At 46.0% G+C, this 25648-nt stretch overlaps 1 protein-coding gene across 1 annotated transcript in view; it reads left to right on the forward strand.

Annotated features, from left to right (window-relative positions):
- BUB1 (BUB1 mitotic checkpoint serine/threonine kinase) overlaps positions 1–22146 on the forward strand; it is a 34429-nt gene extending 12283 nt beyond the window's left edge. The window contains exons 16-41 of the mRNA XM_075497069.1: positions 209–299; positions 615–728; positions 3359–3418; positions 3495–3639; positions 3999–4195; positions 5205–5245; positions 5516–5622; positions 7031–7083; positions 7188–7378; positions 8843–8994; positions 9346–9680; positions 10586–10638; positions 11167–11304; positions 12320–12415; positions 13102–13192; positions 13584–13665; positions 14343–14523; positions 14968–15046; positions 15577–15800; positions 16930–17070; positions 17710–17825; positions 19200–19361; positions 19558–19715; positions 19806–19983; positions 20232–20338; positions 20784–22146. Coding sequence (XP_075353184.1) covers positions 209–299; positions 615–728; positions 3359–3418; positions 3495–3639; positions 3999–4195; positions 5205–5245; positions 5516–5622; positions 7031–7083; positions 7188–7378; positions 8843–8994; positions 9346–9680; positions 10586–10638; positions 11167–11304; positions 12320–12415; positions 13102–13192; positions 13584–13665; positions 14343–14523; positions 14968–15046; positions 15577–15800; positions 16930–17070; positions 17710–17825; positions 19200–19361; positions 19558–19715; positions 19806–19983; positions 20232–20338; positions 20784–20979 — 3488 coding nt within the window. The 3' untranslated portion in view covers positions 20980–22146. The remainder of the gene's footprint in view (positions 1–208; positions 300–614; positions 729–3358; positions 3419–3494; positions 3640–3998; positions 4196–5204; positions 5246–5515; positions 5623–7030; positions 7084–7187; positions 7379–8842; positions 8995–9345; positions 9681–10585; positions 10639–11166; positions 11305–12319; positions 12416–13101; positions 13193–13583; positions 13666–14342; positions 14524–14967; positions 15047–15576; positions 15801–16929; positions 17071–17709; positions 17826–19199; positions 19362–19557; positions 19716–19805; positions 19984–20231; positions 20339–20783) is intronic.
- Positions 22147–25648: the final 3502 nt, after the last annotated feature.

The raw sequence follows: 25648 nt of genomic DNA on the forward strand, positions 1-25648 counted from the left end.
GGTGACCCATGCTCTTCCCCGACTCTCCTCTTCCCCTTGTATTGCACGCACCCATGCACACCGTGCCAGACAACAGAGAAACGGTCCCTGCAGAGGGCTTGGTTCACAACGTCGTTGATGGGCAGTATCATCTGCTTCCTCCCTTAGCACTACTCTGCAGCAAGGTGTTCCCCTCCTTTAGCGCTCTCGCCCTTAACTCCCATTATACTCTTTGCCAATGGATTTGCCAACGTGACGGTTCAGCCTGCGAAGCTGTATTTCATCGCCTTCCACATTGTGATGGTGATAATTATTGTCAAGTAAGTTTGGGGTTGCTCCCCTCCATTTTGGAGGGAAGAGGGGCTCTGCCCCCTGCCAGGGTGGTATTGATGGTCGCACACGGTGTGACTCTTAGAGACGGGCAGGACGTGTGTCAGAGGAATCTGCTGCATCTATTCTTAACCTCCACTGAGTGCTGCTCTGACTGACTTAGAGCTCCCCATCTCCAGCAGAGGAGGGGATGGAGTGCTGGAGAATGAGCCTGGGAACGCCGAGACAGTAGATGATGCCCAAAAGCAGGAGGGGATGCCAGTAAGGAAATGCTGCCATGTAATTCTGCTCCTCATTTCTTTCAGTATCTTTGTGTCGTTCATTTTGGAAGCTTTCTTTGTGGAGTACTCACTAGAGAAGAGTGAAGTAGAAACAGCCATTGAACAGAAAATCCAGGAGCTGGGAATGGGAGTTCAAGAGTAAGCCCCCCAAAAGGGTTGTGCTGGATGTGGCTGGCTTGGCACATCCAATGAGGGTTGTGGGACTGCAGGAAAATGCCTCTCTCTGTCCTGAGGTGTGAGCTGAGGCTCCTCTTCCTTGTCACAAAGTTCTTGCTAGTCTGTCATGACCATGTAGGCTTGGTCTAGGTGTTCAGCAGAAGGCTACTCGTTGGCCTTGTGTCTGCCTCGCTGAGCTCTTCCAGCCCAGGGCTGTTGCCCAGAGGACGGGGGAGATGCTGGAGACTAACAGCATGACTGGTGCTTGCTCTGTCCCAGAGAATCCATTGCTGCTGGGTACATGTGGGCCCCTGGGGTAAGATGTGCCCCCCCCCCCCCGGGGTAACTTCTGGTCCTTCTTGTGTAGGGATGAGCTCCAGGATGAACAGCTCCTTGATAATATGGAGAGCGCTGAGCACAACCTCGAGGGGGAAGGTGGAACAAAGCCACAGTCTAAAGGGCTGGTGTTTAAAATTGCCTCCAAACGTAAGTGCAGCCCTACAGTGTGCCCAGTCTTTGGTTTAAGAGGCCACGGCTCTGAACTGTCCCTGATTGTAGCCCTGTCTCTGGGGAAGCTCCCACGCAATTCTGCTTCCTTTGGGCTCTAAAAGCAGCTTAAGACCTAGCTGGAGATTTTGAGACAACTGTGGACACTCTGTTTGCTGTTTTTCTATTCTCGTAGCAACTCCTTTTCCTCTTTCCTACCTAGGCCCCCCTGTGCACGCTTGCCTTCAGTAGCCAGTCTAGGAAGACACTGTCTTGGTGGCTGAGGTCCTGCTGTTGCCAAGAAGTCTGTTTTTTCTGCTTTTCCCCTTCCTGTATGCACTCTGTGTTCCTCCTGGCTTGGATCATGGGGTGACTATATGCTCCTTTCCTCTAGCTTAATGCTTACTTCTTCTGACTTTCTTGCTGTACCTTAGCAGTTCCACAATCTTGTGCTTCTCGGCACGGCAGCTGATTGGGATCACAAATCCATTGAAGGACACGCAGGCATAGAAGTGCTTAAAATCTTAAAATAATGGTCTTGTCCTTTACAAGTGCTCACAGTGCTTGAAAGTATATGGGGTTAAAATACCAGGGAACATCAGTTGGGGCATTTGTTTTCTTACCTGTTTAGTGTAAAGCATGGGGAGCAGCCTTTGAGTAAGAGCTGCCTTCAGGTAGCTGCTACCTCACACCTGCTGAGGAGCAGGAACGGATGCTTACAGTGACTTTTTTTGGCCCCCTGCAGGGTACAGGACGGTTGACGCTCTGCTCCAGCGTATGTTTGAGGCAGAGATACCCCTTGAGGACGAAGTCCCTTCATTTGAAGAGATCTTAAACTTGTCCCCTACCCCTGCCGTACCCAGTAGTCTGATTTCGGAGAGTGCTGCGTGACAGGGGCAATCCACGGCAGTGGACGAGGAGGAGCTAATCCTCAGCTGCCCGGGTCTCGAGCGTGTTCCCTGGCTGGCACACTCACGCGCGTGGGGGCCAGATTACACGGTGGAAAGGGCAGCTGACGCCGGAAACGGCTTCGTCATGCAACGGAGCTTTATCTCATGTAGAGTCTCGTATAAATGTTGAAACTGGAACTACCCTCACGGGAAAGCAGAGGGCGAGTTGGTGTATCTGACTGTGCCAGTTGAGTAACGGTGCCGTATTCAGTATGTTATGAAATACTTACTTCTTGTAACTGGAATCTTGTATTACAGCACTTCTTGTATGCGTGTATGGACGTTGTTAGCTGAATTAAACAGCTCTTTAGTACATTAAATGCAGCAGTCTGAAAAAATGACCCATTATGGTGTAGTTAACGATGGGAGGTGGCTGGGTTAATGATGGTGGGCTGGTAACAGGCACAGAACCCTGGGCTCCTGCTTTTGCGTTTATTTGTCCATGCAGAGGAAGCCATCTGAGCAAAGCTGACCGAGACCAAGGGGCAGTGAATAGTGCTGTCTAGACCTGCCCTATGCGGCTTTTAGCTTCGCTAAATCTGAATTTGTTATTTTATATAGATATACATATGTTCCTCCCTCGCCTGGCTCCTCCTGCAGGGCGGCCGGGGGCGGGGCCCCGGGCAAGGGGGCGGGGCTGCGCGCTACCCAATAGGACTCGGGGGGCGTGGCCTCTCGGAGGAAGCGGACGGGATTGGCGGAGCGGCGCGGCCAATGGGAGGGCGATGCCGGCCCGCGGCGCGCCTGCGCGGCGGGTTTGAATCGGCGGCAGCGGTTGAGGCGGGCGGGCGAGCGATGGACGCGGCCGGGAGGTGAGCGGGGACCCCGGGCCGGGGCTCCGGGCCGCTGTGTGCGGGGCCGGGGCCGGGGCCGGGGCCGGGGCCGGGGCCGGGGCCGGGGCCGGGGCCGGGGCCGGGGCCGCCGCCGCCGCGTTAGGGCAGGGGGGCAGGTGCCGCAGGGGGGCCGGGGCTCCGTGGGGGAGAGGGAGGGGTGCAGGCCTCAGCCCCAGCCCCGCGGGCGGTTTGCCCGCCGCAGCCGTGAGGGTGTTAAGGCCTCGGGGGAGCGGTGAGCCCCTCGCCGGGCGGTGCTGAGCCTGAGCGCCGCCTGGGCGTTTCCCCCGGGCAGGGCTGTGGCGCTCTGGCCTCGGCCCAGCCCGACCTGGCCTTTGCCTTGCAGGAGCTACGAGGCTCAGATACGGAACTACCACGGGACTGACCCGCTGGACCCATGGGACAGGTCAGCGCCCGCGGCTCGGGTGTTAGCGTCGCTGCGGAGGGACGGCAGGCTTGTAACTTGCTTGTGTGTCCTTCAGGTACGTGCAGTGGATAGAAGGATGTCTCCCCCTTCAAGAAAAACAAAACCGCTTGCCCAGTCTCCTGGAGCAGCTTGTGAAGTCGTTCCTAAGTGACAAGAGGTACTACCAAGATCCGAGATTTGTGAACTACTGCATTAAGCTGGTAGGTACAGGCTTTTTTGGGAATTAAGCGATTCTAAAAAATTAAAGTTGTCCCACCGTTCTGTAGTTCTGTGACTGCAAAGAGCTGTGGGGGAAAAGGAGCCCTCAGGGATGTGGCATGGAATTGAGATGTATTGCTCTGCAGGAGCTCTGAGAACTTTGCAGTCTCGCTGAGGGATAGCATATTTTTTTAAAGCTGTGTTATTAAGCTGTTTAGCTTGCGGGAGGTATCTATCAACTGGTTTTATCTTTAGAAAATAATGCTTTCCTATGATGGTAACTAAGAAATTGTTATTTGCCTGCAACTTCCTTGGATGTTCTTGAAAGTGCTTATGGCTTATGCATCTTTATCTTATGCAGGCGGAGTTCATCACTTCTCCTTGCCAGTATTTTGACTACCTGTATGGACAGGGAGTAGGTGCAAAGGCGTCTAACTTCTATGTTGCTTGGGCCCAGCAGCTTGTAAATGAAGGCAATGTGCAGTGTGCAGGAGCTGTCCTTCAAAAAGGACTTCACAACCAGGCACAGCCACGAGAGAACTTGCAGCAGCTGTATTGGTAATTCTGACGAGTCTTTTACTTATTGAGCTACTCGGATAGCGTGCGGTTAATTTTTTTTTCTTGTGTGCATATGCCCTGTGGTGTAGCAGAGGGAGACCAATGATTGTTTTTGTGAAAGGTAGATACAAGCTTAACAATACTTCTTTGCTGTTCAATATTTGTTGGATGTTTTGGAGGGTGTGTTGAGAAAAACTGTACCAGAGCGTCTTCAGTGAAGTAGGGCTCAGAAAGAAAATCCCTTAATTGATTCATTTCCTGTCTAGTCTCTTTTAAGCAGATCCAAATGATAAAGATGCATAGCCTGGCCTGCTTCAGGCAGCCTACCTTGGAAATACTATGTGTGAGCTTCATTATTTGGAAGCTCAAGCAAGCTGGCCATGCTAATGACACCCAGCTTTTCAAGTTAGGGACACCTGTATGCTTTCCAGAGTGCATTCATTGCCTGTAGCTCACCCTGTAGCTGCCCGTGCTTCTATTGACACTGCCAGTTGAATGCATACTTTAGCTGCTGTTTGATTTGCACCCTCTGATTCTGGTTTTTGGCCGTAGCTGGAACTGCAGTGAAATCAGATATCAATTCCTGATCTGAGCTAGATTTGTTAGTCCGCCTTGGGGATATGTTGACAATAATACCTATATGCAGTTTCTTGTGCTTATCGACAGTACTTAGCTGAGAGCGGGTGCCTGTTGGAGTTTAGCGTTTAGCTGTTGGAAGCACTAGAGTTGGTGCTTGTCATGATGATATGTGTTCCCTCTGGTGATGATAAAACAAGAACCCAATTTCCATATACTGCTGCCCATTGCAGGCTTTATTATTTTTGCAAATGTAAAGCTAACAAGATATGTCCATAGACAGTAATAAGCGTCCTTAAAAACTAACCTGAGTTTTTTAGTGTTACATTTTGTGGCATAATGACCATACAAGGAAATCAAAGGTTCCTGGGGGGTGGGGAGGAATGAGGGACAGATGACTTAATGATAATAACTGACATTTCTTGCAATTTAGCTGGCTGCAGAATTATGATCCTCGGAATCCTCCTTTGCAAGGTGAGGCTAAAGATATCTGCCTGTGAGCTGTAGCTCAATTAGGTGAATCTTTTACTTCGATCGGTGAGTTTTGTCACTGAGGAAAGTAAGTTTCCTGTAGAAACTGACCTTTTTTTTTTTTTTTTCCTGTTTTCCTGGCCATATTTAAAATTCTTAAGGGGAGTGTATTGAAAACGACATATTAGTTTTCCAGTGCTTAAAGTTAATAGAAATTCATAAGCGAGCAAATGATTTCTACTCATTAATGCAAACCTGTATTATCTGTCCCAGGTGCTGCTGTTGTAAAACCACTTCAAACTTCGCATGCTGCAAATCAAATGGCTCCTCGAAAAGGTGTTTCAAATCTTAATGACCCGGCATACGCTTGCAAAAATCAGGTAAACGGCTATTAATAAGCAACTTGGGCATTGTGGGAAAAATGTGGAGCCCTCACATAGAGTTTAGATTGATGAGCTTGACTGAATAAGAAAGATAAAATATACTAACTATATCTGGTGTATCTCAAAAATGTCACTGATGGTTTTATGCTGTAAACATCACACCTTCACAGAAATATCTGTCGGGAAGCACTGGGACACACTTTTTAGTCACTTGACACATTGCCAGAATCCCAGGCAAAGAGTGGTCCATCCAGCTGGTTAGCATTCTTTGGAGGAATAATATTATCGATAGATTCTGTGCCAGTCATGCTTCTCGGAAATTGCCTACACTGAATTTTGGTGAAATTCAAGTTACTTCTTAAATACCCTCTTTAAGAATGAATAAGAGATAATGCCAGAGGAAGAAGAGAAATTTCTGGGCTGGTCCTCAGTGGGATGGTGGCTTCTTGTAGAAGTCTGTTGAGCTGGGAAATGACTAGGAGATGACTTTATCACAGTTCACGAGCGCCTCTGTAGCTTGCCAGGTCAGTCTCTAACAAGTTCTAACAGCGTTAGAGTTAACTCTTGAGTTAACTTTACAGTCCAGATCCTGTCGCCCTGTAGTCATCTTCCTTCACCCTCCTCCCCGCAATAAAACAACAAAGAAAGAAACCATACTTCTTGCAACTCAGCTAGGTACCAGAGTGCAGCACTCTCGTTCTTCTGAGGTTTGGCACAGCTGGTTACAATTCTTCACAGCCTTTCTGGCACAGTTACAGATGAAAGGTGAATGGGGGGTGAAATTAAAGAGTGAAAGACTGTGGGTAGGAAACTGATGTAACCTTTCTCAACTTGGTCCTGTTTTCTAAAGTGCTTGTGACTGTCTCAGTTTGGTATTGCCTGCAAATACTGAAAGGTATCTTGGATGATGGAATAGAGCTTAAAACTTACTATGTCTGCTGCCTGTTCCTTAGCCCTGAGGCTGGATAGTTTGTCAAAGAAAGAAATTGGATGAGGCTACCCAGTCTGTTCTTAACAAACCCAAGTGATCTATAACTTACATTCCTGGTTTTTGGCATAGAAACTACCTGTTCAACTAGTTTTAGTGTCCTTCTGGACTGCAATTTCCAGAACTACAACTGTCTCTCATGGTTTTTCTGCGATCTTGTTTGTCTTCCAAAAGCTCTTGGAGATTACAGTAAACTGTTATGTGGCTAATTCTTCAGGATGAACTTCCTCAGGCTCTGATGACTTGTAGAGCGCTCTTTCTGACCTGTTCTTGCCATGCTCATGGGCTGGATTGTCATCTCTTCAATGAGAATTAAATATCAGGGGCTTTGCAGTTGCTGGTCTTGTCAAAATGGATGGTTAACTATAATATTGGATTTTTTGGTTGTTTTTTTTAATTTCCCCTGCCCTGCTTTAGGCTCCTGATTCTGCTGGTACTCAGTCCTGTTCTTCTGGTGGAAGAGAAGAAGTGTAAGTGTTTGGGTTTTTTTAAAGTTACACTGTGGGAAAATTCACATGCTCCCAGAATAAATCCAATAAACTTGAATAGAGCTTTTTCTTATTTTTCCTCACAGAAAGTACGTTACATACATCTCCAAATCTGAAGTTCTTCCTAAGTCGTCATCTACTGTTGTCGAGTGTGAGCAGGTTGCAATGTATGATAAAAACCTGCTCATATGTGAAGGCTCTGAACTTTCATTTGAGGAGCTAAGAGCCAAGAGATACTTCAAGAAATACGAGCGCCTTAGAAGACAGCAAGAATGGGGTATTCTTCTCTTTCCATCTAGCTATTTCAGAAACATTCTCATATTCTTGGAAAACTAGTACTTGGCTGCATTCATTTCTTTTCAACCTCTCTACTGAAGCCTGAAAACTTTCTCAAAGCCCAAGTTAGCATCCCCGTACAGAAACAGGGTGGGGTGAGCTTGGAAGCATCGGGTAACATGCCAAATGACTGACATCAGTATTTACTGTTTAAGCTCATCCTTTGGGTTTGTCTTTTCAAACTTAGATTTTTTCATAGAGTGGTGTTTCTGAGGAAACGGGAGGAAAGTGTGAGCAGCTCTTAGCAGTACTACTTACCCTGATGTGAGCTCTAGCTGTGGCGCTCTGCCACCTGTAATTCAAGACTGAGAGTATCTTGGTTCCTATCAGTAGGCTGTAATCGGAGAGAGCCCAGAGTATGCCTTAAACAACTGTCATACGGTTATGTATGATGCCACACTTTGTCCTTGGCCCGAGTCAAAGGCACGCTGCAGCAAAGAGCAACGCTGTCTTCACTTGGCCTTCTTGGCAAGCGTAGCTGTGGGAAGCCCCTTGGGGACATCGCGTGTCAGCGATGGCACGCTTGTAGCTGGGATGGTCTCAGGGCAAAGTTTGTAATTAGTGGTAATGCTTTTGTTTGCTGAATGGTGAAATTTTGGAGAAAAAGTAGGTGGGCTTTCCAATAGACAAATTAGGTCCTAGAGGAGCAAAACCAAAACTGAGTGCAAATAAAAGGCAGCTGCTCAGAAGTGAGTCAGTTGTGTGTCTGACTGTTTATAGGAGCGGGGGGAAAACATTGCCGGGGGATGTTGCTGGACAAAAGAAGTAATTATCTCATTTGGTAAAGGACGAAATGGATAAATTGTAGTCAGTGGAACAGGGAGAGATTCAGTGGGAGGGAAGATGCTAATGTATTTTTAAAACAAGTGTTTGAATCTGGATTTTTTTTCTCTTTTTTTTTTTTTTTTTTTTTAATCCAGTAGTAATATATGATAAATCCCAGCAGGGGCAGCTCTTCCCTTGGGGACAGCAGGCTCCATCCCCACCCAAATTTTACCAAAGGGTCATGTTGGTAGAATCTTTCAGAGCTGGGTTCCTTTTGTGCTGAGGATGGGTGCCACCAGCGTGCTTGCAGCAGCGCTGAGCCTGGCACCACGAGCGCCCACCAGGTGAGAGGTAGGCTAGCCTGTGACCTCTGCTAAAATGCGTTATCGGGGCTGCCGCTGGTTGCCAGGCCAGTGCTGGGATGGTGTTGTGTAGCCCTCCCCTGAGGGATCAGGACCGAGAGGTTAGACGCTGGGTCATTGCTTCTCCCAAAATTATGCCTCTAGATCCGAGTGTCATCCTGCTGTTTCACAGACTATATATATCTAAATTTTAAATTCAAGCAGGTCATAGTGCCTGTGTTGAGCAACTCATTTGGATACTGATGAACCGTTTCACTTTATCATTGTTTTATCCTTAGAAGAAGAAGAGAGAGACTCCATAAGGAAAAAAGAATCAGCCGTTCTTGAACTGCAAGCCCTGCAGCAGAAGCTGGAACAGCTCACCAAAAGCTTGGAGGAAACTAGACTGGAACCAGCATCTGCAACGTCAGCTGAACCAAATGAACCAGTGGTAAGTATGTACTATGATCAATAGGAGCAGTCTTCATGAACTTACCTCGTAAAATTTAACCATGCTTTTAGACGATAACCGGAATAGTTTGCTAACCGCATCTGGAGGTCAAGGCTGCAATACTTGATTAGTACAGATACCTGGCATAACTTTAAATGCTTGATGAAATATAATTTAATTGTTAAACCCAAACGTTTGTTTTTGCTTCTCCGTGATTTAGTTTTAGTTGCATATGAAAGTTCTCTTATACGTGAAAAACTGTTCTGGTTATGCAGAAATAAAAGGGAAAATAGCAATGGCTGTACTTGTGTGGGGGGGTTGAATGTAAAAGAACTTTTCTCATCTCTAAAGGTGCATCTACATGTGACACCCAGTGCAGCTCTACAGCAGAACGGGATGGCATCTTGTCAAAATTTGGATCTACAAAACGCCCGAGGTCTGGTGCCAGACCAGCCTCAGTCAAGTACTTTATCATCCACTGCTGTTCAGCTGCAGCCAGTGAAACCCGTTGCCCACGGGATGACATCAACCTCCCTGTGGGAAGTAACATATAAGAAGGATGCAATCAAAACTCAGCTAGAGCTTGGAGAACTCCAGAACAGTTTGTTACACCCTCCATTCAATAATGTTTCGGCTCAGGAAAGGACACATCCTGACTCGGCTCTTAATAGGACCACTGGAGAACAGTATGTATAAACAGGCTAATTCTGACTCTGCAAATTGTGCAGTCTTCCGTATCTACACTTCAGCTGAGAATTAATTTAAAAAAAAAAAAAAGTGTCTTTTTCTTCCTCTTCTGAAAAAAAAATCTGAAGTAGCCTGTGGAAACCAATATTTAGACATAGATCAAACTTATATAACTTACAGTCCTCACTTCAGTTTTTAATTCCTTTAACCCTGTGGTTTAGTTGTAATAACTAAGAGGAAATTCAGTGTGTAACTGAAGTAATTATTCAGCATTGCTGTCCCTGGCATGCCTGAAATAAACAGCAGGATATGCTTAGTTCATGCGGATATCATACGTTACATCTTGACCACAAAGGTCTCCTGAGAAGAAAAAAAGTGCTCGTATTTATCTTCTGCGCTCTTGCTTGTGTGACTTGGCTAATACCGGAAACAAAATTGCAGGGCAGAGGGAGAAACCTAGGTTGGCAAAGCAAGCATGGCTGCGTAGACTTGGCCAACAAGAGGAAATGGAACGAGTTGTCGTTCACTCATATTATGGAGTTACTTGGAGGCAAGCTGTATCCAAGAAGAGTATTTAATGCCAGCATTTTAACCTTTTTAAAGCACTCTGCTGCCTTTCAGGTTTTATACCTATTGCAACTGGATGAGAAACTTTCTGGGGGGCAGCCTCTAATAATACTCTAAAGGATCTCTCACTTGCTTCATTTGTGTGACTGAAAAGACTCATTCATGGGGAAAAAAATAGGATCACTAGTTGCTGTCTGTCTGGGCTGCTTCCTTTGTTTTAGACTGGGAAAGACCTCCTCAGCTGCTTAGAGTGCAGTACTGCTAAGTCCTGAACTGAAGCTGGAATTTAAATAATAGCTTTTATTTCAAGCTTATATTCTTAATCTTTCCTTTGAAGGCACCCTAACAAGAGATCCACTGGACTGACTACTTCTGTGGATGTGAAAGAAGGTAATAAGCCAAGTTTTGATCAAGACTGCTGCTCTTGGTATGACTTACTGGCTGGGGATCAATAGCATGTGGCTACTAGTTCCAACCCTAGCTAAGCTTTTTGACTTTCCTAACTCCACCCCTGCATGTTTGGGCAATGTCTCTATATCCCTTCCATGTAGCCAGTCCCTGTTTCCACCTTCTGTGCAATTCCTTTTTGTTTGAGCTTGGTCAGGAGTTTGCTGTTTGTCCTTGCTGGCTTCCTGCCTGCTTGACTTTGTGTCAGAATCGATCATTCCTGTGAATTGAAGATAGAGTCCTCAGAGGCCACCCAGCTGTCCAAGGTCCCTCTAGCCCTTCAGGGCAGTCTCCCTTGGGAACCTGCCAAGCACGTCTCTGAACAAGCCAAAATCTGCTCTCCCAAAATTCTGGGTTCTCATTCTGCTACTCATCTTGTTTACTTCTCTTACTAACATTTTGCTAGCTACTGAAATCTTAATAAACAATCCCAAGCTACTTCAGAAATTGTCTCGCTGTTCTCGTTTCTAGCATCTAGAGTTGGAAATTCCTCCTTTGGTTCTGTCAATGCTTCTCAAGCTACCCCAAACACCTCGCTGGGAGGAGCAATGCAGGCAACACCATTCAAAGTGCAACCTTCACCTACAGTTCATACGAAGGAAGCGCTGGGTAAGCATCTGGAATAACATGTTAGCTTCACTGGAGTTAAGGGGATCTTGCCTGGTAATTTTCGCGGAGCCGAATATACAAGGCGGCTGTCTAGTGATGGGCATGTGCACCGTTCAGTCAAAGAGGAAAAGACAATAAATGGGTACTCTTCTTTTGTCACTGTCTGGATGGCCCAAAGCTTTTGACCAGAAATAGGTGCTTTAATAACATCCCAGCAGCCCCATGCTGTAAACTCCGGGATAAGTCACTGGTGGTACACCTGCCAGGCTTCTCTGGGCAGCGTGTTCTCCGAGCTGCTCTTGTCAGTACTGTCAGGGACTCCTGTTTCTGAGATGACGACCTACAACGGACTAATGTGGAAGAATGTCAGGAAGTTAATAAGTCAGCTCTGGTTGATGTTGAGCTTCCCCCAAAGCTGAAACAAGGGTGACTTATGCAGAAGGTCTTTGATTATTTAACAGACATTGTCAATTCTAAACACTGCTTTTTTCAAAATCCTAAAAAGGAAATTGCAATTGTATTTCTGACGTCAGATGTGGAGTAATAATATCCTGATACTGTTTTATCCCTTTTGTACTCTTCTGTCACGTTCAGACCACTGCCAACAGCGGTACCTGTTAACTGCTACCATGTAGCAAACTGCTGCAACTGAATATATACCTGTAAAAACAATAATTAAAAAACAGCTCGTGATATTCATTAGTCTTCCAAATATCTAAGGAGATAAAGGAGAATTTGCTCCTTTAGGAGAACTTGAAATCTCGTCTTGGAGAGGGGAAGGAAAAAAAAAAAGGCCATGGTGCCAATAAGTATATGTTGGCCAAGTTGGATCTCCCTGTGTTTGTTCAGTTGTCTGGAGTGTTCAAATGCAATATGAAGGAATAATTGGTTATTGGCATTTGACAAATGATAATTAATTGGCATTTGATTTGGCTACTACACAATGGAAGAACCTCTGAACGTTTCTTTTCCTTTATTGGGGGTGATATTCTTGTGGTTTTTATTTCTTTTTTAGGATTTCTCATGGATATGTTTCAAACACCCATCTTGCCTGAACCGTCTCCTCTTGAAGAAAGCGAGGAGCAATTTGAAGTCTTTTGCAGAAAAAGTGGTAAGTACTACTTATTTTTTCAGTCCATGATATTTCACTCCTTTATTTCCTGTTTACCCCTCCCACCAGCCCTCATAATTTTGAGATAAGTAGTTGTTTGATTAGGTGTGGAGTGAAGAAGCCACTTCTTTCCTGATAACGAATTTAATTTACTGACAGGTTCTAAATTCTGATGCACAGTCTGAGAACAGCAGAAGCACTTTACTGTTAGCAAGCCTATTAATGTGTGTATTAAACACGTTGCTTCTCTCTAGAGACTTGTCTGGTATTTAAACCCTAACTTTGAAAAGGGCACAGCTGGTACTTCATATGAGTAAAGTTTTTTCTAAAACATTTTGCAGGCTGGGTGTTAGTATCTGAATTGCCATCTTATTGTAACAGTTAAAATTGTCTGAAAACCAGGCAGTAGCAGTGGCTTACAAGAGCGGGCACAGAGATGTTTCACGCCTGGTCAGATGCAGCCAAGAAGGCTTCTGTACTCCTGGCCAGTCTTGGTTTTGAGATGGAAAAATCTTCCCCGTTTCCAAGAGCTTACGGGAGAGATGAATTCAGTGGCAATTCTGAGGATGCTCCTGGTCTAGCTGGATGTAGCCATGACCATCAGTTGCCTGGTTAGGGGTGAAAATGTGACTGTTTATATAATCTTCGTTGGGTGAAGATAATATTGGTTATGTTTTATTTTTAAGAACCTGATGGAAGTCTGAGAGCTAATGTTGTTGCCCCTGTCATGCCAGCATTTTCTATCTTTGAAGATGAGAATGAAAAAGAGAACAGTGGGTAAGGAGAAAAAAGTTAATAAACTGAACTCAGCTGTTAGAATTACATATAGGATTAATTCTATTCCCTATAATTTTGCTGTGACTGTATTTGCGGTATCAGGATTGGCTTGAATTACAATCACTAGCAGCTGTGTGGAAGTGGCATGAGAAAGCTGCAGTTGCTTCTCTGTGGAATTGCGCAACTTTCCTGTTTGGGCAGTGTGCTCGAGATGCTTAATTTTCTCGATAGCTGTGGATAGCTTGTTTCTTTGAGCTACTGCAACCTCTCTAAGTATCTGTAAATAGGATTCTTTAAAAAAAAAATAATTAAAAACAACAAGTCTTTGTTAGATCAGTCCACCTGGGACAGTTTCTGGGGAAAAGCTATTCTAACCTACCTGTTTTGTCAGGATCCCGCAGCACAAAAACAAGCCAGAAGAGCCCAGACCTATTGGAGAACGTCCCTTGACTGACTGTACGGCGGGTACAGAAGTGAGTGTTTGGTCTTATTGCAAGAATTAGCTTTGAAAATGGGTTACGTAGTTATAGGGGATATCGGAGGCGGTTGTATTTACCTTTGTTCTATCCCAATCCTGCAACGTTCTTATGAATGATACCTAGCTGAAGTCTAAATACCCTTTCCCATTTCCTGCCAACGGGATGAACTTTTTCAGCTGTTAATTTTCACAAAACTTCTGGGAGCTTAATAGTGGAGACCTCTATCTCTAGAACAAATCCGACTGCAGTTGGTGTGTAGGTTCGGCATCTGTTTGGGGGAGGAATGACAGGGAGCAAGAGACACTTAATGTTCTAATAACCACCTAACAGTTTTCGTAGCCAAGGAGATGCGTAAAACTTCAGGCTGCTTGGAGAGAAGTGATTGCTAAGTAACGAGACAGGCTTTTTCAGACTCTTAGGGCGATTTTTTGTTGTCTAGCATTTTGCTGTGATATTGATTATTGCCAGCATTCAGGTCTATACAAAACTATGTAAACCTGTGATTTAGGTTATATTGCCATTTCTTTATTTTCCTAATATTGTAAGTTGACACGGGCAGACTCAACATGATAGAAACTGACTGCAGAGGCTGCTACTAGGTTACAGCACAGCTCTGGCAGGATAGTTTTGATGTCTTAGTTTAAAATCTTTATATATTTTTTCCTGTCTAGGAAGAAACAGGGACACCGGAGTTCTTGAGGGATGATTATACGGTGTGGAATGTACCAAGTAGTAATAAAACGTTAGCTCCCAGTCCAAACAACACAAGAGACTTTGCACGAGCTGCCCAGCTTGTATCAACGCCATTTAATTACCTGTCGGCACATTCGCGACAGGCTTTGGAGGACAAAGGTAAAATAACGAATATTTCGGGTTGAGAGCATCTAACTCAGTACTACGTAACTCCGTTTCTCCAAGAATTTTTAATTGGGGGAATAAGAGAAGGTGGCGAGGGACAAGAGAGACTTTGACTGTGGTGTAGAACTGCTGTTCTGAACTGTTCCAAGGGGTTGTAAATAGTCAAGAAATGGAAGTCCCAGCACCACCTTCTTCTGGGGGCACCTTTATGCTTGTCTGCCCCTCTTTAGTCTTGGAATAGACTCCCTAAAGAAATCAAGCTGTTGTCTTCCCTTATATATTTTAAAATAGGCTTGTTCAGTTCTAGCTCTTGTGATACCTTAGCAACTTCCACAGCTGCAGTGTGACTTAACCTTCTTGTCTTGGTAAGAATACTCTAAATGTGCTTGCCTTTGGGGAAAATAAACATTTGCTACTGTTGCTACTCCCTTTGCTCAGCCTGTGAGGATGACTTGCCGCAAATGGATTTGGAGTTTTCTGAAGAACTGCACAAGCAGACAAAAACGAAGAAGCTAAGGTATGTCATGACTTGCTGAGATTCTCAAGGCTTGAGAGTGCCGGGCAAACCTGTTCCAGAGCAGGCAGGTCTGCTATGCTGCTCTTGATTCAAGTTTTCCAAGTAATCTAGAGCTGACATATTTGTGTCAGGCTGACTCTGCTTAGCATACATCTCGGCACTTTGCAGAGTTAAATGAACCTGGGTATGGTGATAATGCCCCTGAAAATGCTCCTGTGATGTAAGTTTTCTGACACGTTTAAATTAGAAGTTAACTGTCCAGAAAGTTTTAATGGCTGTGTATGTAAAACTACTGCTTTCTTTTCAATATTGGCTGAACTTGTTGGCCAATGAACTTGAAAGTTATTAGACTATGGGTAGCACGATATGACCAGATCTTATTTTTCTTAAGAAATGTCCATTTTATTCATCTTAATGTTGGTTATGGCCAAAGTTGCAAGCACGGACGCTTGACACGTTTTTGCTTACTGAAGATGCAAAAATACCATGGCAGTACTGTCAGTTAATAATATTTTGTTTTAAATATGTAGCCCTGCTCTTGAACGCGTTGCAGAACAAGGAGAGCTTCAAGGAAATGTCTCGAAACAAGGAAATAGAATTCAAGGAATTGCTACAGCTACTTCTCAAAGATTACATGAGCAGACTGCTACGAGCAGAAGTGAATATTCCTCATCTGTTGGGGTGGACAAAATTTCCCATGAAAAGCTGTCTGGAGCTGGGCAGGACAGGACAGCCCGCAGCGTTAGAGCTGCAGGTACAGAGCATCGCCTACAGTTTTCTTCTGTCAAGTCCGAGACCGGAGCGGTGTCGTGTTCTTTGTGCTTTGTTCCAACGTGAAGGTGGTCACTTGCAGTGGGCAAACTGTCTTGTGGCTCCTGCGAGGAGATCGCTGCGTATGTACGATTTTTGTATCAAAAATAGCGTGGCCAGCAGGACTAGGGAAGTGATTGTGCCCCTGTACTCGGCACTGGTGAGGCCGCACCTCGAATACTGCGTTCAGTTTTGGGCCCCCCACTACAAGAGGGATATTGAGGTACTGGAGCGGGTGCAGAGAAGGGCAACGAAGCTGGTGAAGGGTCTGGAGCAGAAGTCTGATGAGGAGCGGCTGAGGGAGCTGGGACTGTTTAGGCTGGAGAAAAGGAGGCTGAGGGGAGACCTTATCGCTCTCTTCAACTACCTGAAAGGAGGGTGTAGAGAGGTGGGGGTCGGTCTCTTCTCCCAGGTAACAAGTGATAGGACAAGAGGAAATGGCCTCAAGTTGCGCCAGGGGAGGTTTAGACTGGATATTAGGAAATTTTTCTTCACCGAGAGGGTTATCAAGCATTGGAACAGGCTGCCCAGGGAAGTGGTTGAGTCGCCATCCCTGGAGGTATTTAAAGGACGTTTGGATGAGGTGCTTAGGGACATGGTGTAGTGGTGGGCTGGGCAGTGTTAGGTTTATGGTTGGACTCGATGATCTTAAAGGTCTTTTCCAACCTATATGATTCTGTGATTCTGTACAAGTGACGTAAGGAAGGACAAGGCTGGGTCGTACCTGTATTACCTGATGCCAAAGATATTCTGAAGTACAGGAGTACTCAGGAGTGCCTATGGGTTCTTTGCTAGTTGAGGCTCAAATACTTCAGAAACATCTGTCTTTCTGGGCGACTTTAACAGGGAAAACATTGGTATAAAAGCTGGATTGTGAAAATTGAGGAATACTTAGCTTAGCCCTCTTTGATTTTTGTGTTGTTTTTTGTTTTGTGTTTGGGGGCTTTTGTTTTGTTGTTTGTTTGTTGTTTGTTTTTTTTAAATCAGTGATACTCATTCAAGTATAAGTTTGTGTTACCTCTTTGAAATGACACTTTTCTTAAAGCTTAAATATTTTTCTTCTTTCCATGAAGTCCTTGTTGAGAACCCTTGGGATAAGGAATTGATTTGCAAATTCTTATCAGAGCTTCCTAAACCACTCCACACATATGCCAACTACTTTGAATGGAAATCTACTCTTCCATCCATCATTCTGAAGGCTGAACTCCCACTGGGTAAGAGCTACTTCAAACATTTCACTTTAAAGCATTTCTTGAAGCTTTTCTGGGAACCTCTGAAGTATTTTTCTAATTCAGTTTACTTGCACGAATATCCAGATAGCTTCCAGATTATCTAAACCTCAGATTTGAAATTAGACCTGGTTTTTTGTTTGTCTTTTGTAGCATAAGCATTTTTGATTAGGCATTCTGAGTAGGAAATTTTCCTAGTTTTCCTTTCCTAGTAATCTGTGACACAACTCTCAAACTTTGTATAGAGCAGCAGCGGTCCTGTGTCAACAAAATCTGTATGACAGTAATTGCAACATACTTGTATGACTTCAACATTAGTGTTTACCTTTTAAGGAATGCACTTTGGAATTTGATTATTTCCAGGGAGTCAGACTAAAATAGAAACACTGATTTTTTAGTATGTGGCACTTCGCAGCACTCTTGTTCTCAAGAGTACAGGCTCTCTTCTATGGAAAGGCTGGCTAGCAACAAGAGACCTGTAGAGAAAGACTAGCGTCAGGGTTAAAGCAATAACTTGTATATGGCTGGTGCTTTTTCTTTTTTTCTTCCCCCCACCTTCTCCGAGTGCTGATGTCTCTTCTGTGAAGTTTGTAAGCAGGACTTGATGTTGTTAATCTCTTAAAGGTTCCAGTTCGTTCCATGTGGACTGCTTGGTTGGAGAGGGAGCTTTTGCTCGAGTCTATCAGGCTTCCATTCTGGATGCAAGTAACCCAAGAAACAATCAGAAAGTAATATTAAAGGTAAGTAGTGTTGATTCAGAGTAGAAAATTCTGGAAAATTCTGGAGTCTTACAGTAATGACGCCTACCCTGGTTGGATTCTGCTGAGTTTTCTTATTTACAAATATGAAGTAAAGCATATTGGTCTATCCTCAAAGCCTTGTTCAGGTTGAATGCTGTGATGTCTGATTCATTCTACATGGGAAGTTATTTATCCTCTTGACTCAACTTGCCTCTTCATCTTTTCTTTATAAAGTAGTCACAAGGATCCTAAGGAGTACGAATTACAGCCAGGCTGTCTTTCTCAGCAGACAAAGGCAGCTACTTGTGCAAGTGCTCTTAGTCCACAGCAAATGAAAATGTTTGTGGATTGATGATAAAATTGCTCTTGCAGCCCTTTCAGTGCGACCTAGTAGCTCTTCGTTCCAGATACACGCCCACTAGCTTTCCACAAGCATTTTTGCAGTTTGTGCAGCCAGCCTGTTTGGCAGCTGGCTATCACGTAGACTTTGCTGGGTGATACCTCTCTGGTACAGTTTTATTAATAAACACGCTTGTCTTGATGGCGACTGTAGATTGAGCAGTTTCCCCTCTCTGCTCTGCCCTGTCTTCTTCCAGGCTGCTTCAGTGCAGGAATGAGCAACAGATGATAGCATGTGTTTACATCAGAGCCGCTGCCAAAAGGAAAGTCTGTGCAACTGCGAGGTCAGCTTAGCCCAAGAGGGTTGTACTAGGTCATGCATCCCTGCATCTGCTGCTCGCTGAGAGGGCACGTGTACAGTTACTGCAGTCTGGCTGAAACGTGGTTATGTGATTGAGTCGACACACGCACGCCCCCTTAGCCTCTCCACATCAGATCTTTTGTCCTACTTTGGGAATCTTTTTGTGGATCTCTTTTGCAACATGTAATCTTTCAGCAAAAATCTTTAGTGTAACACCTTACCCGAGAGCTTTCTAGTATGTGAAGGTGACTTAAGGGTTTGGGGTTTTTTTGAGCATCGGGTATTCAGTGTAGTGGGGGAAATAGTAGGGGAAGGAATCGGAAGGGTTTTCCTGTTTTGACTTCAGAAGCCTTCTCTCTTACACAAAATGTCTGTTGCCAGCAGAAACATCACCGTTGCAGAAAGACTGACATTTTAAATAACACTCTTAAATAAAAAGAGTGTATAAGCCGGAATGGAATTGTGGTGTGTAACTGAAGTCTTGGTTCAAGATGATTAATCATTGAGTGTGTTGACCTCAGGTTAATTACTGTAGATAAAGTATTTTATTTGGTCAAGAGAAAAAGTGCCTGGTGTGCCATTAAAAAACAAGCAAAAAAAAAAATCCAACCTGAGAAGAACTTCTGCTTTAAAGCGAATAGATTTTCCTAGTAAATCAACTTTCTTGGTTACAGGTCCAGAAGCCTGCCAACCCTTGGGAGTTCTATATAGCAACACAGCTGGTGGAAAGGCTCAATCCGAGTATACACCATCTCTATATCCACTTTTACTCTGCTCATTTCTTTCAAAATGGAAGCATTTTGGTTGGTGAGCTCTACAACTACGGAACGTTGCTAGTAAGTGTGATCAGCTTGTGCTCTGGAACATCTATATTCGGAGTGCTATTGTATTACGGTATTCAGATGTCTCCTTCAATCTCCATTTGATGGACCTTCATTGTGAACGTATTCTGTGTTTATCAACATGGACCTGCAATCCATATCGTGTTGTTTCTGTGTAGCTGATGGTTCTTCGCTACCTTTTTGTTTACAGAATGCCATAAACATTTACAAAAAGCTTCCTGAAAAGGTGATGCCTCAAGCACTTGTAATCTACTTTGCTGTAAAAATTCTTTATATGGTGGAAGAGCTCCACAGCTGCAAAATCATTCATGGTGACATTAAACCTGACAATTTCATACTTGGAGAAAGGCAAGTATTTCCCTTTGCTACCTGAGATAGCAGATCATGATATCATAGCCTTGATACTTATGTGATCGCTTCTTGTTGTCATGGTTGAAGGTTTCTGGACAATGATACATGTGACATAGATGGTCTCTCTCATGGCTTGACGCTCATTGACTTGGGCCAGAGTATAGACATGAAACTCTTTCCTGAAGGAACGGCATTTACTACAAAGTGTGAAACATCTGGATTTCAGTGTATTGAAATGCTGACGCAGAAACCGTGGAACTACCAGGTATGAGACTGCATAGACAGCCTGAACGTTTGGAGCTTCCTGCATGCATCTGGCGTGAATAAATGGAGTATAGAAATAGCAGAGTTCTGTGCTAGAGTTGTAGCTTCAGCTTGTTGCTTTAAAAACGCAATCCTCAACCCTCTTCTTACGGAGCTTGCCCTGTTGGCTCCACAGAGTGGGTTTTTTTCAGCTAATTTTTAGTGGTCTCAATACATGTTTAGGCTGAAACTTGTTTATACTTCGTTTAGACAGACTACTTTGGCATTGCGGCAACGGTCTACTGCATGCTCTTTGGTACCTACATGCAAGTGAAGAATGAAAACGGTATCTGGAAGCCTGAGGGAGCCTTCAGAAGGTTGGTGTCAAAAATCTTTTTTAAAACCTTCCCTTGTCTAGAAAGATGTGTCATTAGTACCAGCTTTGTTTGAGGTTAGTTTCTGTCACAGCTTTCAGTGTTGCTTGCCTGCACTTCTTGATGCCCTAAAAAACGGCTTCAGTGCATGGGAACTGCTTCATAGAATTCACTGACTTAAGCACAGGAAGCGTTTCGGCAGCGCACGTGGCTAATTGCGCGGCGTCCTCGGCTGCGTGCTGCCTGGAAGGAGGAAACAACAACTCACGAGGAAAAATCCCACTGGTTCGCTAAGCAGCACGCCACAACGGAAGCCGCGTTGTGTTACAGCGATGTCTGCAGTTGCTCCAGCCTCTAACTGGGGAGGGAGCGGGGTAAATACGGGAAATAGTATTTTAACAGCTTGAATTCATAATTTTTTTTTTGATGCATTTTTGTTCCTTTGCAGGCTTGCCAATGCTGACCTGTGGAAAGAGTTCTTTGAGAGCATGCTAAACATCCCCAATTGCCACAGCCTGCCTTCTCTAGGAGTTTTGCGCAAAAGGCTGAAGGACTTATTTTGCAAGTCATATGCAAAGGAAATTAAGTTCCTTCGGAACAGACTTGTTGTGTTGCTTATAGAACACAAACGGTCACGAAAATAAGCGTTTAGTTTGCACAGTTACTGAGGACTGGTATTTTATTGATGTGAAATCTTTCTGTAATAACTTGTTTTAAAAATAAATGTTCCTGGGGCTAATTTCAGGAAGGATAACTTGCATCCCTTTATGCTTTTGCAGAAAAAAATTACACTAAAATTGTTTGTTAATTTAACCTGTCCAGTTTGGGAGGCATGGGTATGCTGGAGACTGTAGACAGTTATAATATTGTGTGTTTCTAGGGGGGGGAAAAAAGCTGGTGAAAAGTAGCGTACAGATGGAGTAATTGCTTTCAACCTCTCCTGGGGTTTTTGAAAAAGCCCATTGAATCGTTCATGTTGAAGGGACCCGAAAGCAAGGTCAATGCTGAGTTCAGACTCCCACTGTGAAGAATGGTGAACAGAGGCTTTGGGGAGGAGCGAGTTGTTGGACAGGGGACTGTAACTCCAGCCTGAGACCCCACCATCGTGGAAGACTCCAGCATCTCTTCTAAGAGAAGTGAAGACAGCAATTGGAAGTGAAATAGCACGTAACCAGGGCTTCCAGAGCGTGAACTCGTGTAGCTTTCTACACCTGATCAGGGAAAAACCCATGGTCGGTAGGTGTAAGGAGGACAAGCTTCTGCAGGTCTCTTCTCCCAGAAGAAGCCACTGCAGATAATTAATGAATAGGAGGAAGGGCTGTTTTGAGTTGCTGATGAGACAAATGCGCAGATGAGCAACAGCAATCCGAGTGCTGGTATTGCAATTTGAGGTTTGGGGCTCCTACATTCACAGCCCTCCTGCTCTACCCTTTCTCTCAGGAGCTTCTAGGTTGAAAGAAACCGAGGTTTGTGGATTAGATTTAGATTAGATAGGACTGAAATCACACCTGTCCCTTTTGTTAAATTCACTTCTGACCAGCGACAACACAATTATTAGAGATGGGGAAAACCAAGAGGCGAATATCTCTGCTTACTGGAATTGAAAGGGTTATTTTCTGTTTGTTGTGAGGTTTTGTTTCCCCTTACTGTGGCAGAATGTTGTGGAAATGCTCTGGGAAAAGGCCAGGAAAGAGTTCCTTTAAAAGTGTCCCCTATTCCTTTTTATCTATTTTTATGTGTTTCTTAATTACAGCGGCCACACACCAACGCACAGAATGGCTGCCTACACAAGTCGCTCACTCGAGCTTGCATGAGGTTGGTTTGACTTTATATGGTTATTTTGTCAAATGTTAAATGTCAAAATAACTTGAATTACCTGAATTACACAAACTCCAAAGAAAGCTAGCGGGCACCTTGAACATACCGGCTCTACGGCAGCATCCCTGCTGGGCTGTCTTCCTTGACACGGGAGCAAAGGCTGTGCTCTTGCGTGAGAACAGACGTCGCTGCTTTGGAGCAGCATCTCTGCGTTGACTCACACCGAGCAGATGTCTGGGGTGGAGGTTTTCTCCGCTTGCCTTGCTTCAAAGCAAAGCTGGTTCCCTGTATTCATTTAAACATTCACTGTAAACATTTAAAAGGATGCCAGGAATAGCTGGACCTGGCCGATGGGCACTGCAAAGGATGGACGGCACCTCTCGAGCTCCCCTTGCCGTGGAGCGACTTTTCTTTTTGTTTCTCTCTTCTTTTAGCAACTAAGCTGAGCCTCGCTGCTAAAACTAGTCTCTGTGACCTTTCTCTGGAGCCACAACTACGCTCGCTTTGGAGGGCTTCCTAGCTGGACCTGACCTGCCTTCCCCCTCCTGGGGTGCCCATGTAGGCGCAAAAACTCCCCGGCTGCCCCATCTTGGGGCGAGCCGCGCCGGCCACGCGAACGTTGCACCGTAGCTTATCGCTGCCTTTGCTCGAGCCTCTGTGGCTGCCGATTGATCTCGGGGAATAAATAACATACGGGGCTTTGCTCCTCGCAGGCTGGCGCTGCTCTGCACCCATGCCTTGCAAACGGTGAATAAGGGAGGGCTGGCAGCGCAGCACGCTGCCACGAAGCCAGGGTTGCTGGGACGATCCCAGTACCGAGATGCTTCTCTCGCTGAGGCCTTTCTTCCTGTCTGTGGATAAAATGGGGAGCCGTAACCAGGAGTTATGGGACCTGGGGTGATTTGTAAAGATGACCACGTATGGGGGAGAGGAGAGCCAGCGGCGCTGCACGGGGAAATTAGTGCTTGCCGTGTGCGTGGCATGCGAAAAATACGGCATTTGGACTTTGTCAGCCTGGCTTTGCTGCCTGCAAATCCTCCTCGCTCAAATGGCGTACGAGTGATGTGGGCACTTAATCTATCGAGAACTGGAGAGCACTCTGGCGGTGGCACACATCAGAGGGGTTCTCAGCCTGCGGGATGCGGTTATCCTGATGCTGCTTGCAGTCGCGTTCGTGCAGTGCCCTGGTTTATAATCCTGTGAAACGGACAGAAAAAAGGATGTTTTATCAGCCGAGCCCTGGGGGGAGGCGAGGGCATTAATTTTATTTGTGCATCTATCCACAGGAGGGAGACAAACAACAGACTTTCATAAATCTCTCTGTCTCTCCCTGTATTTTAGGGGTCTTTTTTCCTCTGTTTAAACTGTTCACCTTGAAAACCAGCCAGCGGTTGGGGATGCGAGCTGAGCTAAGCTAAGCCCAGCCCAGGCCAGCCAACACAGCCCTGGGATGCTGAGGAAGGGCAGGGATGCTGGGTTCACCGCAAGCAGGGAGGGACGGGTTGGTTTTCGTAGGGTTTGCTGTTCTGGCCTGGGGGCCGCAGAGGGGAAGGCGGCCGCACGGAGAGCTGGAATCGCAGGCTGCTCTGCGTGCAGAGGTCCTGGAAACACTTGCTCGGTTGTCTTCATAAATCCAACTGCACCGTAGAAAAGCCTGTACCGGCGGCAGGAGCGTTGTCGTTGTGGGTAATTCACTGTCACGCTGTCGGTTTATCTGCTCCTCCGGGGTCTCGCATCGGGCTCTTGCTCTTCTCCCTGCTGCCGGCAGCAAACCCGCCCCGGACCGATGCCTCTCCGTAGGATGCGGCGCTGCGTGTCTGGGTTTTGGGAGACCTGGCAGCACCGCTCCTTCCTCGCTTGGGGAAAACCTTTTCCACGTCACGCAGCGACGCAGGATCTTCCCTTCCAGCGGCAGGGAGCATCTCCCTGCAGCTGGGGCTCCTCTGCCTGCCTTTATGGCAAATAACACTCAGGTTACCCCTTAACGCAGCCTGCTTTGCATCGTGTTAGGCTTTCTGCGGCACACGGAAAAGCCTTCGGGTTTGATACGAAGCAGCTGGTTAAGAAGTCAGCTGTAGCAAGTTGCACTATGAAGCAGATCAGCTGGAGAAACCTCCTTGTAGCTGAATAAACATTCAATGCTGGAGTTGCTTTATCCCCCCCCCCCCCCCCCCCCCTTCCTCCTCTGTTTAATTTTCTTACAAGCTGAGCTGGAGCCAGCTGTTCTTTGTCCAGGCAAAAATCTCTGCCACAGCTCAAATTTTTATATATATATATATTTAGTTCCTCATCTCATAACGCAGCGGCGTACGCCGCTGCGAAAAGTGCGGAGCACTTTTCGGAGCGGCGTACGCCGCTGCGTTATGAGCACGATGTTTTTACCTGCTTGTTCACCCCTAATTAATGCTAATTTCTACCTCGGCATAATGATTTTTTTGCAGCAGCGGCTGCGGTACAGGTGTGTCCCCGCCAGCTGTGCCACCAGCCGGGCGGGAGCCTCTACAGCTTAAATGTCAGCCCCCCCCTCTGCGAGTGGAGAAGGAGCTCGCGTGGGTGTAGGAGTTTCACATCGTTATATATGGTAGATAGGTGTTAGCTATAACTCGCCGTGCGTCCCTCCTCGCTTGGCCAGCATCCCATCTGTCTGCAAGCGCTGCTCCTGCTCAATGGCTAAGAGCATCCCGGGGAAGCTGGGCATGGGTGTGAGCTCCGAGGATGCTTGCGGGGATGCACGGGGTGGGATTTTTGCTTGCAGTCGCCTTGATTTTATCTTTCAGGGCTTTTAGTTTTGCTATGAACGATTATAGCTGAGCCCCGGGGAGGAGCGGAGGTGTGAGATGGGGTAGCTGGTGGGGATGGCTAAAGGGATGCTGCCTGCCCGTGTCGGGGCAGGGTTGGGTTCAGGCTGCCTGTGCCATGTTATTTTCCATTAAATAGCTTTAAAGAGAAGCCCCCGCGCTGGGCACCTGCTCCTGCCATCCCCTCGCGTGAGCATCCCATGGGGATGAAATCCCAGGAGAGGCCGGGCGGCACGACGGCCGTGGGAACGGGTCCACGGAGAGGCGACCCAGGGGGGTGGAGGCTCCTATTTTCTAACCGATTTTAAAATGAGCTGCTAAAAAAGAGCTTTGAAAAAAACAACAACACAAAAACCCAAAGCCCCAGCTGGCGACGCTGATATTTCCTCCTCGGCGCGCGCCGAATCCACGCTGATGAAGATCTCTAGGTATCCCCAGAGTCGCCCTTTAGAGATAACTCATCTTGGGGCCTCCACCACCCACACGGAGAGGAGAGATTTCCTGGCGCGTGGGTGGCTCGCTTTTTCTTCTGCAGAAAACCCAAGTTTACTCACTTTTCACCCTTTGCCATCGTGCCGTGCCTCGGTGGCAAGCCAGGGCCCCCGGCTGGGGTCGGGGGCTTGCTCTCTCCCAGGTTGTCCATCGCTTGCTGGTGGCAACCCATCACCGAGCACCCCTGGCCAAGCCCTTGCTGCCG

Source organism: Mycteria americana, chromosome 3 (genome assembly GCF_035582795.1).
Source record: "Mycteria americana isolate JAX WOST 10 ecotype Jacksonville Zoo and Gardens chromosome 3, USCA_MyAme_1.0, whole genome shotgun sequence".
NCBI classification, from domain to species: Eukaryota; Metazoa; Chordata; class Aves; order Ciconiiformes; family Ciconiidae; genus Mycteria; species Mycteria americana.